The following is a 17,600-nucleotide window of genomic DNA, read 5'->3' on the forward strand; positions in this document are numbered from 1 at the left end:
GTCAACATTTGTCAACTATTTTTATAAAATGTACTCCATTTATACGACGATAGCAAGTATGATAAATTCCGTTTGTTGGTAAACATTCTATATCTAGGTACGAATTTCTTATTGAAATAGCGAGCTATTGACCGGGAGGGCAGCCAGATGTAAAGTGAGTAATCACTGTTCTTACTGCCCGCGGACTTCAGTACCAAACACCACATTATACGTCGGACTAAAGCCACATGTACACATTGGCCCAGACTATTAACCCGCTCTTTGAACTAAACTAAACTTTAGACGTTACTGTTTACACCTTAATTTACATTATTTTACATCGGCTACTCTAAGAAATGGAAGAGAATAAATAGTTTACATTAATTATAACAACTATTGCAATTACAAATTTTGTTTATAACCTTAAAATTGTTAAAATAAAAGGATAAGTATGGAAACGTGTAAACACTGTGGAAGGATCGCACTAAGAGCCTTTGATTTACATGAGAAGATCCAACTAAAATTTGTTAAAGCCTGTATATGTTAGTATAAACGTTGACCCAGCACACTGGCTCAAAGTGTCGCCTTAAAAGAAATGACAAGGCTTGAAGGAAGCAGTTGAGAAGATTCCGGCACTAGGGCACGCGTCAGATAACTTTTTTCTCTGTGTTATAAAGTTAAACGGACGCATTTATGAAATTCTTCGTAAGCCTGTTTATAGGAAGGTTAACAACACGCTTGACTCATAGGAGCAAGTACCTAACTATGAACGTGAACAAAATATGTATGTATATTCAACAAGTATGATATATAGATTAAAATGTTTACACTTTTGATAAATGTACAAATTCAAATTTATTTCAATAATGGTTGCCAACAGAGCATACAATAAAAAGTGTCTAATATATTGCATATTTCTAATATATAGACTAATATACTTGTACAGGACGATAACCCCTAAATTGAAAAAAAATGCTGTAAATTTACTAATGTGTTTGTTGTTTTACTGATTCTTGCAAATAAATCGATTGATTCATAAAAGTTAAAAGAATACCAGCCTATATTGCATCACTTAATCAATTAAATGTAACATAATGCCAAATCTCCGTGATACCAGTTATAATAAAAACCCGTAAAAGTTGTTATAAATTTTTTATCTTTGTACCTAGATCACCTATAATCGAATTTCTAGTTAATTAAAACTAGTTTTCGATTATTATCACCTTAGTAAATTATAAAACATTTTCTAATATCATTTAATGATGTCTTTCTCTTAATTATATAATTTGAATTTAGATTATTCCAATCGTTATGAACTCAGTTTTTTATTTTAAATGATTTCTAAAACTAAAAGCAGTGTTACCTTATCGCAGTTTTTTAAAAGTGAATTTAATATTAAAATTCAAAAGTATATTTGCTGTGCTAACATTGTTCAAAGGAAGCAACTAATAATTAGCCAAAACTGTTTAGTCTCAGCTATCATGAATATTTCGTGCTCTATTCAGAGATAGTCTAGTTGGCTCTCCGCCAGGCCGCAATCCTGAGACCACGTAAGAGTCAACGCCAGATTATTATTATTTCAATGTCAGAATTGCCACTGACCTGTTTTCGAGATAAGAAATACGTTTGCAACAATAACAATGCACGAAAACTTCTTCATATTATCTTCATATTTTAGTAAATGTTATAAGTATTTGCCTGCCTCATAACATAAACAATAATTCTTTGACGATTAGCAGGAAAGTGGACATAGGGTGCCAATCAAACCACCAATTGCAAATTCATGCGACGTTTCGATCCTTTATTGGACCATCATCAGGCATCTTCACATACAGTAGTCAATAGACATCTCCCTGTCAAAGCTCCTTCACTATGTAAGATTCTAAACCCCAATACATTATATATTATTTTTAAGTTATGTTTTAAACTGTAATCTATAAATTTTGAAAATTTAAACTAAAACATTTGAATTTAATAGGTAACAATATGCACAATTTTAAGTTATTAAGTTTTTGGTTTTTACAATTTCAAGGCATCAAATTCCTTCCAATAGATTACAGTTTAAAACATAACTTAAAAATAATATATAATGTATTGGGGTTTAGAATCTTACATAGTGATCCTTCACTTCAGCTTTGACAGGGAGATGTCTATTGACTACTGTATGTGAAGATGCCTGATGATGGTCCAATAAAGGATCGAAACGTCGCATGAATTTGCAATTGGTGGTTTGATTGGCACCCTATGTCCACTTTCCTGCTAATCGTCAAAGAATACTTATAACAAATGGACACAACGATAAATAATAAACAATAATTTTATTTGCTCGCAAACGAAAAAAAACCGACTTCAATTATATCGACGAGTAATACAACGTAGATCGACGAAAAAATAGTCAAGTAACTACGCGTTATCAAAGATTACTCAAAAAGTAGTTATCAGATCCCAATAAAATTTATATGCGACCACATGACAACATCAGCTTTCGATTAAATTAAGAATTATTAAAATCGGTACACCCAGTAAAAAGATATTGTCGATTTTCAAGAGTTTCCCTCGATTTCTCTGGGATCCCATCATCAGATCCTGGTTTCCTTATCATGGTACTAAACTAAAGATATCTTCTTTCCAACAAAAGAAGAATTATCAAAATCGGTACACCCAGTAAAAAGTTATTGCGGATTTTCGAGAGTTTCCCTCGATTTCTCTGGGAACCCATCATCAGATCCTGGTTTCCTTAACATGGTACTAAACTAGGGATATCTCCTTTCCAACGAAAAAAGAATTATCAAAATCGGTACATCCAGTAGAAAGTTATGCGGTATAATACAACGTAGGTCGACGAAAAAAGCGTCAAGTAAAAACGCATTATTAGATATAGCTCGATAAGTAGTTGTTAGATCTCAAATAAATTTAAATGGGACCAATTGACACACACCACCTTTCGATTAAAAAAAAAATTGTCGAAATCGGTCCACACGGTCAAAAGTTCTGACATAAAAAAAAAATACAGTCGAATTGAGAACCTCCTCCTTTTTTGGAAGTCGGTTAAAAAATATCACGATAATTTCAACTTCACGCTTTTGACAATTTGTAAGACAGAACGCATCAATTATCTCTAGCTTTTAATAAGGCAATTAAGTACACTGTTAAAATATCAACAAATAGTGTTTGTACTAATCTTATAATTATATAAAATTCTCGTGATAAAATAATTTTGTGTGCATATCGGGTAGATCTAAGAATCGGCCAACATCTATTTTTCATACCCATAAGCTATATGGGGGGGCTAAGGGGTTTAATAATATATATGGAGTCAGCTAGTATAATATAAAAATAAGTATTTGTATTAATTATTTCTCATTCTTAGTGATAGTGAATAAACTAAAGAAAATATCAATAATTATCCTAATACAAAAACGTAAAATATGTTTTTAAAAATTTCATATTATTCACTGTTCTTTCAAAATATTTTCACGAAGATGCAAAAAAAAAAATTGTGGAAGGAATATTTTGATGAAAGGTCTACCAAAAAGGGTATTTGGTACAAAACCATACAGCCTGAACCGATGGGTTTTCCTTGGATCAGCAATAGTTTAAGCAGATTTGATATAGTAATAGCCTTAAGAATGCGCTCCGGCCACATCCCATTGAACAAGTTTGCTTATTTGATGAATAAAACGAATACTCCGAATTGTGAGGAGTGTGATAAAATTGAAGACGTTTATCATATTGTTATGGAATGTATCCGGAATGAACCATTACGAAATGAAATATTTAAGTCTCATAATATTATAAGAGAAGTCGGTGGAATAAACTGCGTCTTGGCATTCCCTTTATCCAAGGAGGCCAGGGCTCTGTATAAACTGGTGAGATTGGGTTTGAGAGTGAGATGAGTGATCGTCTTCTCTCAAGACCAGTTTCTAGTTTAGAAAGACGTATAGAGTGTCATAGTCGCTTTTTGTGACCAAGCTTTTTAAAATAAAGATTTAAAAAAAAGATGCAAAAAATAATACCTGGACGTGTCTTAAGCGCTTTAAAAGCGTTCTTTGAGGCTTTCAGGCTATTTTCTGAGGCGTGCTTGTGAGCATAATGAGTTTTTTAATTCTCTGCACGACAAAAAAAATACAATTAAACTACACCATATAAAGTTTTAAAATTTCATGTATATATCCTTTCTTAGTAAAACGGCCTTGGTACACATTTCTTATATTTTAAGCTATGTCAAGTATGTTTACTTAGAATTAGAACGATATAATAAGTAGTTTGAGTATTTAGTTACACTGTAGTTGTATTATTGTGCACATATTTGTTAGAGAATATAATCTCAAATGACTTTTAATTTATACGAATATACACACGGAATAAATAAATTTAACTCTTTGTTACCGATGTTTTAACATAAACTCTCTTATATACTCTCGGATCTTTTTAAGGAGCACTTTACATTTTAAATATAATATAAAATAAAATTAGATACCAATTATTAAACAAAATTTCCCATACTTTGCGAGTTCACGATCTTTAAAAATCTTACAAATCTATCTTCATTGTTATATTTATGGATACAATTATCACCAAAACCTTTTATAACCTCATACCTTTCAAATATTTGTGCAAACGTTTATGAATCACAATTGCTTTTTAATAAACATTACGTTTGAAACGATTACAGTAAGTTATCAACATTTATAATAAGAATACAGCCTTGATATTTGAACGACGTGAACTGCGAGTACCTAATTTCGTATAGGCACTGACAATTGACGCTCCATCTGATTGCAGCTCTTGTACATAATAGAATCGCTGAAATCAAACGAGCATTTGCTAACTGATTGATATAACATTTGCTTAAAACAATGGAGATCGACGTCGCTTTGCTTACCATTAGACATACAACCGATTTTATTGTTTGACGTAATATACCTATAAATTAGTAGCGATATTATTTTGTAAATACAAAAAATATATGATAATTATTTTTTAATAATATACAGCATAAATAGTACAACATACATTACCATAGACTTAAGAACATCGAGATTTTCATCGCACTCTCATCTATATAGACATATAGGGAATTCCGAATTATATATCTTTCTAATATGTACGATTTTTATTTTTGTGTTACCCACAATTAGGAATTCTAAACATTTTTGACTGTCTCCTGTCAAAGATTTTCATTGTAATATGAAACTTTGAATAGTTACGAGTCTCTGTAAAGAACTCACTATAGACGGCGCCACGGTTCGCTTAAACCGAAAGTAAAAATCATCATATCAAAAGTTTCGCTCTAGCGAGTATATCGTTCCATAGCTTAATTGGCTAGAGCGTCGACACGGTATGTCGAAGACGCGGGTTCGAATCCCGCTGGAGCGGTCAATTTTTGATATGATATTCAAAAATGTTTAGAATTCCTAATTGTGGGTAACACAAAAATAAAAATCGTACATATTAAAAATAGCATGGTGTCGTCTCCTGTCAAAGATTTTCATTGTAATATGAAACTTTGAATAGTTACGAGTCTCTGTAAAGAACTCACTATAGACGGCGCCACGGTTCGCTTAAACCGAAAGTAAAAATCATCATATCAAAAGTTTCGCTCTAGCGAGTATATCGTTCCATAGCTTAATTGGCTAGAGCGTCGACACGGTATGTCGAAGACGCGGGTTCGAATCCCGCTGGAGCGGTCAATTTTTGATATGATATTCAAAAATGTTTAGAATTCCTAATTGTGGGTAACACAAAAATAAAAATCGTACATATTAAAAATAGCATGGTGTCGTCTCCTGTCAAAGATTTTCATTGTAATATGAAACTTTGAATAGTTACGAGTCTCTGTAAAGAACTCACTATAGACGGCGCCACGGTTCGCTTAAACCGAAAGTAAAAATCATCGTATCAAAAGTTTCGCTCTAGCGAGTATATCGTTCCATAGCTTAATTGGCTAGAGCGTCGACACGGTATGTCGAAGACGCGGGTTCGAATCCCGCTGGAGCGGTCAATTTTTGATATGATATTCAAAAATGTTTATATATCTTTCTATTTGTAAACATGTTATCAATGTCGATTAATGAATATCTAAGTTTATCCATTGAAAAAAAAAATACAACTATATAAACATACCTGTTACGGACGGCTTACGTCACAATTGATTATGTTTTTGTTAGTTATAAGTAGGCTAATAAAATAAAGTATTAAGTAGTACGTAAGATACATAGATATAAGTAAATTGTATCTTAGACATTAAGCTATTGTAAAAATAATGTAAGAGTAAGACGAATGTATGCATTAGAAAGAAAACAGGAGATGGCAACAGGCACGAGAGAGAGAGAGAGGGCAACAGTATGAAACAGACATACGGGCCAGAAAGTGAGGCAAAACACCCCTTCTACCAAACGTGGGCTGGAGTTGGTACTTGTCTCAAACAGGTCCGATAGGTTGGTACTCCGCAAAGGGCGGGGCCAAGATATACCGTTATCAAACGGGTCCGTTAGATTGGTACTCCGCAAAGGGCGGGGCCGAGATCTACCGTTATTGACCGTCCGATTAGGTTGGTACTTGTCGCCAACATGTACCGTTATGTTGCCCACTCTCCTAGAAGCAGGTCTGTGATTGGTCAACGCAAATGGCGTGACCTAGACCTACTGCCATTGGCCCGTTGCAAAGGCGCGGGAAATGTACTGGCCATCTCCCGTTATACGGCTGTTACCAGGGTGTGGGAAACGCTATATAACGCGTTTCCCAGCAACAGCCAGGCACTCTCTAACGAACATTCGCCGCACTCAAACAAGAACAAGGAAGAAAAAAAAAAAAAAAAAAAATCGGATAAGAAGTGTGGTCCCCCGCCATACTCAATAGTGTTTGGTCCTTCGAACGTCGGATACAGAAAAAAGAAAAAATCAGCGTCATGGCAAATTACACAAGAAGCCGCAAGAACAGATCAGAATCGGGAATCGGTGAATCGGAACGCGCCTTACAAGCAAATTCTGCCACCTTTCAACAGATCCACGAAGAATCTCCGAGATCACCATCAACAGCCGTAGAAACATCGCTAGTGCGAATTTCTATGGCACCCCCGGCGCCCCTCGCCCCGCTAGAAGGAGATAGCGCACAACCGTCGACGTCACAGCGGACAGAGACGACACAGTCTTGTAGGCCTCCATCGCCTACAGGTACTGTGCGCTCTCGGCGCTCGACAAACAGCGCTATAGCCCGCATTAGATTGGCCGAGTACGAGGCTGAAAAGCAACTAGCGGAGCTCGAAGAAAGGCGCCTGAACATACAGAAAAATCTAATCAAAAGGCGATTAGAAGCGAACATCTCGGCGATAGAAGCGGATGAAGCGGCGACCATAGACGAAAATGAAATAGTCTGCGAATGGATCGATAGGAGTCAAGCTACCAACCAACCACAGGAGCCAGACGTACAACCTCCCCTCGCAACGGAAGTGCGGGGGGAGGAGCGGATGCAACAAAGAGGGGAAGGGATCGAACAGCTCGCAAACGTGTTAGAGAAAATGATCCATTCCAGACCGCCGCCGCGACAGACGTCAGACCTCCCGCCATTCAACGGTAGCATCATGGAGTGGCTTCCCTTCAAGGCGGCTATGGAAGATTCGACGCGACTGTATAAGTTCAGCGCAACAGAGAATCTTCTCCGACTAAGAAATAGCCTCCGAGGGGAAGCAAGAGAGATAGTGCTCTCTCAGCTATACACGGCAACTCACCCGGATGAAGACGCTGGAAATGAAGTATGGCCGGCCCGAATACATCGTAGATAAGGCGATGGAAGATCTAAAGAGACTTCCGAGGGTCGGCAGCTCCAGCGGGGAATTGAACGAGTTAGCCGTCAAGCTCCAGAACATCGTCTACACAATGAAGAGTGTAGACAGAAGAGGTTATCTCCAGAATCCGCTATTAATAAGGGACGTCATGGAGAAGCTTAGCCCGCATTTAATAAGCAAATGGGCGGAACACGCGGCGGTGAATGAAGAGAGAATCGCCCGTGACAACGAGATAACGGTGCTCGCCGAGTTTTTGATGGCGGAAGCAGACAAGCTGCTACGTTTCACGCACACCGGTAGACACGGCGCTTCAGGGTTTCTCAGAAGGGAGCGACCAACAACGAAGAGGACCGTGGTTAAAGAAAAGGTATTTACTACCAGTGAAGCAACGCGTGAAGAGCAATCGGTCATGTGCTTCCGATGCAAGTCGACGAGTCACTATACCCCGTTGTGTCCGCAGCTAAAGAAACTCACTACGAATGAAGTGTGGAAGTGGGCTAAGGAACAGCGGCTATGCTTCAGATGTATGAAGCGGAAACATAGCAGAGCCACATGCCAGGCAAAACTCTGCGGAGTCGATGGATGCAAGATGCCACACCACGCCATTTTGCACAAAAAAACAGAAATTGTTCCTAAAGAGGAAGAACCGTGTGCAGAACAGAGCACACCGGCGACAGTAATGAATGTCGCAACAAAGTCAATGCCAGGAACCGTGTTACTGAAGACTTGCAAGGTAAAATTAAGTGGTCTACGGGGGGAGGTCATCACGGACGCGCTCCTCGACGAAGGGTCTACAGTAACGTTGATCGACGAAGACCTGGCATACGAGATTGTCAAAGGGGGTCCGAAGAAGCCGCTCAAGCTTAAAGGTATCAATGAAGATCGACGAGTGAGCAGCGCAACAGTGAAGTTCCACATCCAAGGCGTACATGAGGATGTGAAACACGAGATTACAGCAAGAACGGTCAAAGGGTTGCAACTGTGTCGGCAGCGAGTACCGGATAATTTGACTCGATACAAACATCTATGTGGCGTCGTGAGACACACCGTCAACGAAGACGTCAAGCCTCGGATGTTGATCGGTGCTGACAACTGGCACCTGATTGTGTCGAGACAACTGCGTACCGGTAAACACAACGAACCAGCCGCATCGAGAACCATACTGGGCTGGGTGATCCACGGTTCAGTGCCCGAAAGGATTATAATGCAGAAAGAAGAATCTGTGCTCCACGTGTTCACCCCAGCCAGCGATGTGCAGCTGCAAAGGCTCGTCGAGAAACACTTTGACGTCGACTCACTGGGAATAACGAACAAAACTCGAGTCAGTGAGAACGACAAGAGAGCGGAGCGGATCCTAAAGGAGACGATCAAACGAAAAGGCGATCAGTTCGAGGTCGGGTTACCATGGAAAACCGACCACCTGGTACTACCCGACAGCTACGAATACGCGCTTAAGAGACTTCGCACGCTCGAAAAGAAAATGAGCAAAGAGCCCGCATTCAAAAGGGAATATGGGAAGCAAGTCACGAATCTCATCGGTAAGGGCTACGCAGAGGAATGCGACGGTAGCGAACAAGCAAGCAGCGTCAAGTGGTACCTACCACACTTCGCCGTCGTCAACATAAACAAGCCAGAACGGGTACGGATGGTGTTCGACGCAGCGGCCAGAGTGGACGGCGTGAGCTTGAACGACTGCCTTCTGGAGGGACCGGATTTGCTAGCATCGTTTATCGGTATATTATTCGGGTTCCGCGAGAAGAAGATCGCGGTCACGGCGGATATCGAGGAAATGTTCCTACGAGTGAAGATCCGCCCCGAAGATCAACCGGCACAGATGTTCCTGTGGCGAGACGGTCCCAATGAAAAACCGCGCACATTTAAAATGACGTCGATGATATTCGGAGCGTCGTGTTCACCGTTTCTCGCTCACAGCGTGAGAAACTACAACGCTTCCGAATTTGAAGACGAGTACCCCGAGCCAGCGCGAGCCATAAAGGAGAAACACTACATGGATGACTACTTAGACAGCTTCGACGACGAAAACAAAGCGATCGAAACGATACGGGACGTCATGCGAATACATGAAAGGGCTAACTTTAACCTCCGGGGATGGAACTCAAACAGCACAAAGGTGCTCGAGAGTATACCGGACGTTAAGCGATCAAAGAACTCAGACGTCCGACTGACGGCGCACCAAATGGAGAAGACTCTCGGGCTCAAATGGAACCCGAGAGAGGACACTGTCGGCTTCAACACGGACATCAAAAGAGTCCCGGAAGCCGTCAAAACTCAACGTAGAGTGCCGACAAAGCGGGAGGCACTAAGCGCCGTCATGTCTATCTACGATCCGCTAGGACTCATCAGCCAGTACACCGTGGTAGGGAAGATAATCCTACAAAGGCTGTGGCTGAAGAAGGTGCAATGGGACGAAGAGCTCCCAAGCGACGAAGCTGAAGAGTTTCAGCAGTGGGTAACCGGTCTAGAAGACATCTCCGCCCTGGCTTTGCCGCGATGCTACAGTATGGAGATAGCACCGGGGTCAGAGGTACAGCTGCACGTGTTCAACGACGCTAGTGAACAAGCCTTTGCGACGACAGCCTACTGGAGGATCCGTCACGAGGACGGCGCCATAGAAGTAGCGCATGTCATGGGAAAAGCAAAGGTGGCGCCGTTAAAGCTATTAACGATACCGCGGCTAGAACTGCAGGCGGCGGTTATTGGAGCTCGGGTGGCCAGTGTGATAGTTAAAGAACACACATGGAAACCGAGCAAGGTGGTTTACTGGACCGACTCCAAAACGGTACTTCATTGGATACGAAACGAAGACAAGAAGTACACACCGTTCGTGGCACACAGGCTTGCTGAAATCGCCGAGTTATCACATAGAGACGACTGGCGATGGATATCAACAGACGACAACGTAGCAGACGATGCTACGCGCATTGGAACCAGACGGATAAGCAGAACGGACCGCTGGTTCAATGGACCTTCGTTTTTGAGAACGCCTGAGGAAGAGTGGCCTACAATGAGACCGGACGGCGAGCGATGCGACGAAGTAGTGTACAGTACGTTAGAAGGGAGTACTAGCGATGACGTCACGCTACCCGACATCAGCCGGTTCTCATCGTATAAGAGGCTAATAAGAGCCACGGCCATGGTACGATTATTCATCGAAAGGCTCAAAGAAAAACAGAGAGACATCCCATTGCAAGTAGCGCACATGAAAGACGCCGAAGCGAGGTGGATACGACAATCTCAAAAGGAGTCATTCGGCGATGAGTTAAACAGGTTAAAAACAAAACAGCCGCTTCGTAAAAACAGCAAGCTTACGAAGTTGGACCCGGATATAGAAGACGGCATATTAAAAGCAAGAGGACGCATTGGAGCGTCAACGGTAACAACACACTCCAACCGACCAGTGATATTAGACGGCGGGCACTCCTTCACAAGGTTACTGATAGACAACGGACATCGGAACGCCGGGCACGCGAATAACGAGCGCGTAGTAAATGACCTACGCCAACGGTTCGTTATATTTCGCCTGCGACCGACAGTAAGAAAGATAGCAAAGGGCTGTCAGTTCTGTCGGGTATACAAGGCGACGCCTAGGCGTCCACCGAAGGGAGACCTACCTGCGGAACGAATTGATCCGGGGCACCGCGCATTTACATACTGTGGTGTGGACTACTTCGGTCCCTTGACGGTAACCATCGGAAGGAGGCACGAGAAGAGATGGTGTGCACTGTTCACATGCCTAACAACGCGAGCAGTGCACCTAGAGATCGTACCGTCTCTATCAACGGACTCGGCAATTATGGCGTTGCGACGAATGGCCGCCAGAAGGGGCTGGCCGCAAGTTATTTACTCCGACAACGCCACGAATTTCCGAGGCGCCGACGTCGAGCTGCGAGATTGTTATCGAAAATGGATCCCCGAGCTCCGGAACTACTGTCTACAATATGAGACAGAATGGCGATTCATACCACCGGGGGCGCCACACATGGGAGGCGCATGGGAACGATTGGTGCGGTCTGTTAAAGCGGCGCTCAGTACAACGTTGAAGGAGAAGTCTCCGAAGGAGGAAGTGCTTCAGACACTACTCACGGAAGCAGAGTACAGCATAAATGCGAGGCCGCTGACGCACGTTCCAGTAGACTACGAAGAAGAAGAAGCCTTAACTCCCAATCACTTCTTAATGGGGTCGTCGACAGGCCTGCCTAGGACGGGGCCGTGTACCGAAGCGGATCGCAGCATATGGCGGCGATCACAGGCGATGGCGGACCAGTTCTGGAGACGATGGCTCAGGGAGTACCTGCCGACACTCATACCAAGAGGGCAATCGAGGACGGAGGGACCGCAGTTGCAGCCGAACGACCTCGTCGTGATCGTCGACGGCACGCTGCCACGCAACACATGGCCCAGGGGGATCATCGTACGAGTGTATCCGGGACCAGACGGCGTCGTCCGAGCGGCCGACGTGCGAACCAAAGGAGGTGTGTTCCGGAGACCTGCAACGAAGATCGCCGTCCTGCTGAGGGGAGAGGCTGCGAAGAGTCTACGCCGGGGGGAGAATGTTACGGACGGCTTACGTCACAATTGATTATGTTTTTGTTAGTTATAAGTAGGCTAATAAAATAAAGTATTAAGTAGTACGTAAGATACATAGATATAAGTAAATTGTATCTTAGACATTAAGCTATTGTAAAAATAATGTAAGAGTAAGACGAATGTATGCATTAGAAAGAAAACAGGAGATGGCAACAGGCACGAGAGAGAGAGAGAGGGCAACAGTATGAAACAGACATACGGGCCAGAAAGTGAGGCAAAACACCCCTTCTACCAAACGTGGGCTGGAGTTGGTACTTGTCTCAAACAGGTCCGATAGGTTGGTACTCCGCAAAGGGCGGGGCCAAGATATACCGTTATCAAACGGGTCCGTTAGATTGGTACTCCGCAAAGGGCGGGGCCGAGATCTACCGTTATTGACCGTCCGATTAGGTTGGTACTTGTCGCCAACATGTACCGTTATGTTGCCCACTCTCCTAGAAGCAGGTCTGTGATTGGTCAACGCAAATGGCGTGACCTAGACCTACTGCCATTGGCCCGTTGCAAAGGCGCGGGAAATGTACTAGCCATCTCCCGTTATACGGCTGTTACCAGGGTGTGGGAAACGCTATATAACGCGTTTCCCAGCAACAGCCAGGCACTCTCTAACGAACATTCGCCGCACTCAAACAAGAACAAGGAAGAAATAAGAAATAAAGAAATAAGAACCGAGGAAACAATTGAAGTTTAATTAAGAAGCTTTGCAACCTCAACAGTGTTTGGTCCTTCGAAAATCGGATAAGAAGTGTGGTCCCCCGCCATACTCAATAATACCTACGTGGGCATAGAATCACAAATTGAATAACTTCATTTGAATTATTGTCACAGTGGCCTTCACCTATGAATAGAGAACATGCTTTTGCTAACACGACGTTAAACTAACAGCTTGCGTTAATTATTATAGTTAATACAAAGGTACTCGTATGTGTATGCAGTAACCGTTTTAATAATAACAAGACTATTCTTCATGAACTAGGTATCGAAACGATTTACTAAGAATACTGGTATAAATCAAACCAAATAATCAAGATAGGAGTTATCGTTGCATACAAAACCCAGTGATTACGCATACGACGTAGTTTAACCTTTTTGTTGCCGCTTTTTATGCCTACTTCTCGGTTTCAATGAGCATTAGCATCACACACTCAAGCCCCTTATCTAAAAAAAAACTTCTAAATCGTAGGCATTTGGTATATAACTGTGTTTAAATACAAATACTACTTAACTCGATCTGATACAGAAATAAAACGTTTTATCTTAACTGTTATCAGTTTAGTATAATTACAACCAGAAAATTTATTTACAGTAAATATTAAATAAGCTATGTATATAAATAAAAATAGTCCGCTGAAATGTATGTAAGTACTAGCATAACTTCAAAACGACTGCACTAAATTTGATGTATAAGAAAGGATAATTATTTTACTTGTGTTCGCTTTTGCCAGGACAAAGTTTGTAAAAAAAAAGCTAAAACAAAACGAAGTGTGTGTGCTGTGTGGCTACGGCACTAAAGAATTTAGCCACCCCCTCTCTTCCCGTGGGTGTCGTAAGAGGCGACTAAGGGATAACAAGGTTCCACAACCACCTTGGAACTTAAGAAGCCGACCGATGGCGGGATAACCATCCAACTGCTGGCTTTGAAATACACAGGCCGAAGACGGGCAGCAGCGTCTTCGGTGCTACTAAGCCAGTACTGCGGTCACCAACCCGCCTGCCCAGCGTGGTGACTATGGGCAAAACACATGAGTTCACGTTATTTTTGGCGTAAACTTGTGGAGGCCTATGTCCAGCAGTGGACTGTATAGACTGTAATGATGAAAACGAAGTATTCACGAAAAAAAATGCACGAAGTCAGCTTGTTACAAAAAAAATCAAACGTCAAAAGAATTATAAATGCAAGAAGTATTATTATTTTTATTAGGTACCTACATTCTAAAATATAAATTTCAAATAGATTGTTATATTAACGATTACGTATGGTTTAAATATTTATATCACACGAATACAAGTCACGATTCTCATATATTTGTTTTGTTTAATTTACAATATGTATTTATGTTATAAAATTTGTAATTATTTATGTATACTAGTAGCAAATAATAATTGGAGTGCATATGTCAAAAGAGGTGTTATTACAAACATATCTGGTGTAAATGGACGCTTCGATGAGCTCTCTCTCGATCATTTACAGTGATATCGACATCAAAGGATACTTGTTTTAAAATCTATCCATCCACTGATGACTGTGCCGCTTCATACACACTTAGCGTTGTTTAAACAAGTACCTAATACGCGTTTAATATACATAATTGTTATATTCGCTCCACATTTTCATAACATTATTATTATACAACCTATATTAATACTATTAAAAAATTTGTTTAATAAGGACGAAAAAAAAGTGTCTCAAAATATAAACATTACGGCTCAAATGAACCGCCGCTACAATCCAAAACGTCAGTAAAATATGATGCCTGTGTTGATTTAAATATAAAATTAAATTAAGACCCAGGTGTCTTGAACGAAACCTCAATTACTTTTTATTATTTACTCTTAACTCTTACATAAATATTGTTAAAATAAACAAACAATTAATAATTTAATAACAGGATACGTATAATGCCTGTCACGAAGTTTTGTTTATACGTGGTAGGTGGTACCAACTATCAACTGTTTACACTTCTGAAACGGATAATTAAAAATTAAAGAAGGTCGTCATTTGATGCTTTTGCTAGCGATTTCGTGACTCGAACAAGGCTGACAAGTGAAGTTAACAAATAAAAAATATTTTTGTGTAGTTATTTTTTATCGTAACAAATAAAATAACTTCCATAGCAAAATTATTAATTTCACATAAACATGTTCCTCCGTCTTGTTAACGTCCAAATTAACAAACGGTTATTACAACATAAATATTTCGTACGTATAAATAAAATCGTTACAATTTTATACATGAATTGCTGCTTTGGTACTAATATACTATTTATAAATAGTATAGTACTCAACAAATTTTAATATAAGTATTTATTATACGTTATTATAAAATATGACATACAAGAATAATAACCAGCAATTAATTTTAGTAAGCTTTATCTTAGCAGTGTGGTTACGGCAGTAAAGAATATAGCCAACCCCTTTCTTCCCGTGGGTGTTACAATAGGCGACTAAGGGATAACACAGTTCCACTACTAAATTGGAACTTAAAAAGCTGACCGATACCGATGGCGGGATAACCATCCAACTGCTGGCTTTGAAATACACAGGCTGAAGACGGGCAGTAGCGTTTTCGGTGCAACAAAGCCAGCCCTGCGATCACCGACCCGCCCGCCCAGCGTGGTGACTATAGGCAACACACAGTCATGAGTACGCACCATTTTTGCCGCGAACTTTGGGAGGCCTATGTCCAGCAGTAGACTGCAATAGGCTGAAGTGATGATGAGTGAAGTTTTATCTATACTTAGAATGCATTTTGAATTATAGATGAAAAAAGTGCATAAAGAAATTACACAAATGTTTATTTCGTATAATTATTGAGTCTAATTTTTATTTTATTATAATTGTAACCCTTTTTAATCTTTTTTCATGGTACAAAATCGAACACAAGCAATCTTTGCTCAACGAGTACATTAGTAGCTTAAATTGCTTTTACATATACGGCTTCTAGGCTTCTATCAACTAGGACAAGCTTATAGAGTCGTCCGCGTTCCATTTAAAAACTAGTTCTAAGAGTACATAGTTTAAAGTTATTTCAATCGCAAGATATCGAATATTCACAACTGGTAACAGTTGGCAATAGTTTCATAGCAAAAATTTAGTACCTACCAATGCAGTAAAGTTTTGTTATTTTTGTTAATAATATATAAATATTGAAATAGTTTGTTCTTAAACAAAACGTACGTATATCTTTATCCATAATGTAGTAAGTTACAAAATTGTTTGTAGATTTGAAGACACTCGAGTTAGAAAACTGTTTTTAAATATACCTACACGATATTAATATGGAATAAAAATTAGGAACATCATATAGGAAAAACTATGTAGTTCTAATACAAAACCACTATCGAATAGGAATAAACTGAGTTAGCAGAACTGTTGAATGAACGGCAAATACAAGTTTGAATTTTATGTTGCCGTAATAGGTAATTCATACAGCGGGCCGAATGGACACACCGCGCACCGGTCCCGCGACCGCAAGTTCGGTTCCCGTGGTCCCTCGCATTCTTGCCGAGGTTAACAACCGGCGCGCGCGCTTTCGTCCTTGATACATGCTCCTTTCTACAGACTCCGACGACTCGAGATTCTTGACTTAACCCCTAAAGCGAGATGTGTCGTCACACTACATACCTCCTCACTACATATCTCAAAACGAACGAGAAAATGTCGAAATATGTGATCAAACAAATTAAAGTAATTTAATACGTTAGATGTCTTATTGCGTGTAGTTCTGTCGATAAACATATTACTTACATGTATTTTTTGAAATAATGCGTAACTTTAACCTTAACTATTTTTCATGAACTTATATCTTTTATCGTTACAACATCGTCGTTAAAACATTTCATTTTCAATTTTCTTTCTAAAATTACTTCTGGTTTAATATAAGCAAGCATTATTTAAAAAATTCGTCAACAGAAATCTTAAGATTTATTTTTATATGAAACAGAACAGGATAGAAAGAAAAAAATGACAGTAATACTTTTAAAGAAAACATAATGTTCTTGTGTGTCTGTAACTTGACTACTTTAACTCGTATAATAAGAACTGTAAGTAGGACAAAGTAACAAGCAGATGGACAAGGATCCTGTTTTATACAAAACATAGTATAAACTTGTTTTACGTTTACTTTTATACTTACAAACGAAATTAAAATAAATGTATTATAACACTAGTCGTCCCTTTTAGTTTTCCTTGCTTTTACGTAAGTATATGGTTAAAAGGTTAAAAGTTTCGCTACCACAAGCCCTATCATAAACATTTACATACCCATATTACTCTATATAATATAGTTATCTAATTATAATGGGTTAGTTAAAATCGGTTCAATGGTTTCAGTGTTTACCCAGTTTTGTTTTTTTTTATAAATTTAGTAGATATTTTTTGAAGTCCTAATCTTAGATCTTTATTATTTTGTCGTTACTGTTGTTATTATTAATTATTGTTCTTTTTTAAGGTTTTGTAATCTAGGTAATTTTAGAAAGATAGAATAAATTCAAGTTACGTTAGCATGATC

The 17,600-nt window shown here is 39.8% G+C and overlaps 1 protein-coding gene across 1 annotated transcript; it reads left to right on the forward strand.

Annotated features, from left to right (window-relative positions):
• Nucleotides 1-7,766: 7,766 nt before the first annotated feature.
• On the forward strand, nucleotides 7,767-12,365 carry LOC123664275. Its single transcript, XM_045598867.1, has one exon. It carries the CDS (start codon nucleotides 7,767-7,769, stop codon nucleotides 12,363-12,365), a length of 4,599 nt encoding a protein of 1,532 aa, XP_045454823.1.
• The last annotated feature ends 5,235 nt before the right edge of the window (nucleotides 12,366-17,600 follow it).

The sequence above is a fragment of the Melitaea cinxia genome, chromosome 21 (genome assembly GCF_905220565.1).
Source record: "Melitaea cinxia chromosome 21, ilMelCinx1.1, whole genome shotgun sequence".
Classification (NCBI taxonomy): Eukaryota; Metazoa; Arthropoda; class Insecta; order Lepidoptera; family Nymphalidae; genus Melitaea; species Melitaea cinxia.